The 4,002-nt window shown below is 41.0% G+C and overlaps 1 protein-coding gene across 2 annotated transcripts; it reads left to right on the top strand.

The window, feature by feature from the left end:
* The first annotated feature begins 635 nt into the window (after positions 1-635).
* p2ry1 (purinergic receptor P2Y1) lies at positions 636-3,335 on the top strand. Of its 2 annotated transcripts, none has more exons than XM_066709495.1 (2): positions 636-872; positions 1,199-3,335. In XM_066709495.1, exon 2 carries the CDS (start codon positions 1,202-1,204, stop codon positions 2,285-2,287), a length of 1,086 nt encoding a protein of 361 aa, XP_066565592.1. In that variant the 5' UTR covers positions 636-872; positions 1,199-1,201; the 3' UTR covers positions 2,288-3,335. The 2 variants fall into 2 exon arrangements, with proteins under 2 accessions (XP_066565592.1, XP_066565593.1); XM_066709496.1 differs by having other exon boundaries at positions 637-872; positions 1,221-3,335.
* The last annotated feature ends 667 nt before the right edge of the window (positions 3,336-4,002 follow it).

The raw sequence follows: 4,002 nt of genomic DNA, 5'->3' as shown, positions 1-4,002 counted from the left end.
CAAATGATATAATGTCCCTTATCTCTCGCCTAGCCTTTATTTACAATGGTAAGGGCCATGTAAACATATTACTCAGCGTGTATCGGCTCGATCTGTCAGTCTGTCCTGCGGGCGTTTCTGGTACAACAAGTAAGTAATGCATTTCTTAATTAAATGTAAGAAATAACCGAATTAATGAATACATATCCGTCAAATGCAAGTAAAACATACATATCTACGGGTTTTCCATATAACATGTCTAGTACACTTTTTTATTTAGATATTTGGAAGTCATTTCAAAATATTAATAATAATAATATTTCAAAAAATGATTGCATCTTTACTGCAGACCGTGCAGACTTGTTCTTTTTGGTGTGCTGTTCTGTGATGAGCATTTCGGAGGCGATGCGCGCTGTTTTGCTGTGAGGCCACTTGTGCTCCCGACTCTGCGCCGCAGTTACTTCATCAACGCGCAGATCTCGCCGGAGAAGTTTGCTCGCGTTCGTGCAGCGCAGATTTCCGCAGCTCTGCGCCGACCTGAGCTGCTCCGCCAATGGAATCGCGGCAATGCTGCAGATTTGCGCAGAACTGCGGAAATCTGCGCTGCGACCTTTGTTTCAATACACCAAAGCCACGCCTGAAGCCCGGACGCCCCTCCTTTCGGGTGAGAGCTGCTCGCCTTTTGCACGCTCTTTGCAAGGACGTGCAGTTGCTTCCTTAGACTCTTATTATAGAGCAAGCACAACGATCAGGGCTGCTAAGAGCGAAACTTTGCAGGGTCGGATCCTGGGAAATATGAGACACTGTACAGCACGTTGTAATGTTCGCGTTTTGTTATATTTTTATAACAACCTGTAACTAGAAGGAATGACGGATTCCTACGCGAGTCCACGGTAAGAAACTTTGAATCTCTTTCCCGTCATAGATCGCAGGGGCTGGTTTGTAAATGCATGCTGGGTGTAGGTAACTTAATGGACATATTTACATTATTCTGTAGCCTGCTTATTTATTTATTTTTCTGCACATGAAACAAATAGACACATGACAGAGATGTCTGACACAGTAGCCAAAACACAATGTACTATAACCTACAAGCAAAACGGGACCATTTGCATTGCACAACGATTTATGACAGAAATTACAACAATCATTTAGCAGAGCCACATTTGCATAATCCATGCTGTCAGTTCACAATTCTAATTTCCCCCCTTTTTAACAGTCAATGTACTTGCCTTTTCCAGACAACATGACAGCAGAATTCAACTTGACTGCACTTTTGAATGTCTCAGAGATAGAAAGCCCTATCAAAGCATGCTCCCTGACGAGGACTGGCTTTCAGTTCTACTACCTGCCCACTGTTTACATCCTGGTCTTCATCACTGGACTGATTGGGAACAGCGTGGCCATCTGGATGTTCATCTTCCACATGAAGCCCTGGAGTAGCATATCGGTGTACATGTTCAACCTGGCCCTGGCCGATTTCTTCTACGTCCTGTCCCTCCCCGTGCTGATCTTCTACTACTTCAACAAGACAGATTGGGTTTTTGGGGATCTCATGTGCAAGCTGCAGCGCTTCATCTTCCACGTCAACCTGTACGGGAGCATCCTTTTTCTGACCTGCATCAGCGTGCATAGGTACACAGGGGTGGTTCATCCCCTGAAGTCTCTGGGCAGGTTGAAGAAGAAAAACGCTGTGTGCACCAGCGCTCTGGTGTGGCTGGTGGTGGTGGTTGGCATCTCGCCCATCCTCTACTACTCCCGCACCGGTTCCAAGAGAAACGCCACCACTTGCTACGACACCACGACGGAGGATGAGCTGCCCAGTTACTTCATCTACAGCATGTGCACCACTGTGTTCGGCTTCTGCATCCCCTTCATGATCATCCTTGGCTGCTATGGCTTGATCGCCAAAGCGCTGATCACCAACGACATGAACAACGCGCCGTTGAGGAGGAAGTCCATCCACCTGGTGATCATCGTGCTGGCGGTGTTTGCCGTGTCCTATCTCCCCTTCCACGTCATGAAGAACCTGAACCTCAGGGCCAGGCTGTACTTCCAGAGTTCAGAGATGTGTGATTTCAATAACCGGGTGTACGCCACCTACCAAGTAACTCGAGGGCTCGCCAGCTTGAATAGCTGCGTGGATCCAATTTTATACTTTCTGGCCGGGGACACATTCCGGCGACGATTGTCCAGAGCCACCAGAAAAAACTCCAAACGAAGTGACAACACTCTGCAGTCCAAAAGCGAGGAAACTGCCCTCCACATCGTCTCTGAATACACTCAGAATGGAGATACGCGTCTGTGAATGGACTGTGTATAATCTTTGGGTCAAAACATTACTTAGGCTTAGATGGGGTTGAGCAATGACTGAACAGATACACACAATTAAGTATTTGGTAAGACTTCAAGCCTCTTTGTTTTTGCAAATGAAGTATTTGACACATTACCCAACCCACCTCATATTTTGTAATGTTTTGCATACGTGTTTTGTAATGTTTTGCATAAGTGAAAAGTCATTTTTAAAAATGTATTATAGCATCTGATTTGAGAATCAGAGACACTGTAAATTAGGTAACTTTTATAATTAGTTATCATTGCTGATTTAGCAAAAAATACAATAAAAAACTGAATTGCAGCAATCTGTGCTGTTCACAAAATTAATTATATTATAGAAAAAATAATGAGTAAAGTTGATATACGATAAAAGGCTATTTAGCCAAAAAAAGAAAAAACACTCTGTGCTATCTGTCACTATTCATCCACAACCCTGAAAATCATGCAAACACAAATAATGGACATTTATTTGACCTGCTCTTTGAAAAAAAAAAATCTGGTTTCATAAAATTGTATTGAGTAAAGCAATTGCATAAATTGCTGTAACGTCATCCGTCAAGTTCAACTTTTCTCACTGACACTACTGATTCAATTCATTGAGCCCTCAGTATTGCTCAACTCTATGCCACCATGCACTATATGCCTACATATGATGCTATATGAATGGACAGAGTAAGTGATAAACATACAAATATTTTGTTGGATTACATGGTGCTTTGTCTAAGATTTCAACATTATTATTTTTTTATTTTTATATGTTTAACATGATTTATTAAAAACTAGCAATGTGACTTAAATTATTGCATGTATACAGTGTTAAATTACCAGAATGTGAGACAAACTAACTATTAATATGACTTTCCTCATTCTCTTGTGATGTACTGATGCATCCAATTTATGTGCATGATGGGCAGAAACAGTAGCTGGCATTTAACAACAACAACACAAATGCAAAGCGACTTCATCTATGTCTGACCTTGTACTTGAGTGAAATGTGACAAATAAAAGTTTTAAAATAATACCCCAGATTGAATTTTGACAAACGGTTGGCAGACTTTGAAAGGAATTGTAAGAATGAACAGTATGCCTACAATTTAAAATGTAGCAGCATTTTCTTTCCCAGTAACCCAACCCTTGTCTTGATAAAAAGAACAAAAATATCAAGTGGATGAATCTGATGCATGCTCTGCAGAACTGCAAGTGGTTGTTTATACAGTATACAGACAGGCTCCCTTGAGTTGTTTGCTTAAAGGCAGAAAATTAGTTGGTTGATAATGACAGAGGAAGAGGTTGCTTATGTCTGCAACTTGCCCTTTCATGAGAAGCTCAGAGAACTCTCTTTCAAACGTACTGCTGCAGTCAACCAGAACATTTATTTTGTGGTCTCTTTGGCTTTGCTTTTCTCAAGAATTCGGGCTACTCTTTGATTCAGATAGTTCAGGAATGGGAATGGTTCATTTTCATGCACTCCATCTGTAATTGCTGCTTGGTTCTTGCATGATTTTTTATCATGTATTTTAAAAATAAATGCATTCTGAATTGAAAATACATTCAGTTGCTAGTAATCTAGATGTTCTTTTAAAATGATAATATAAACCTGCTTTAAATAATTTGGAATTGTGTTTTCCTGATAGTTTAAATCCATTTAATCTGAATTATTTGGGTGTTACATGCTAAATTGTGTAG

Source organism: Amia ocellicauda, chromosome 7 (assembly GCF_036373705.1).
Source record: "Amia ocellicauda isolate fAmiCal2 chromosome 7, fAmiCal2.hap1, whole genome shotgun sequence".
NCBI classification, from domain to species: domain Eukaryota; kingdom Metazoa; phylum Chordata; class Actinopteri; order Amiiformes; family Amiidae; genus Amia; species Amia ocellicauda.
The sequence above is the reverse complement of the archived record's forward strand: the minus strand, read 5'-3'. Positions and strand labels throughout refer to the sequence as shown.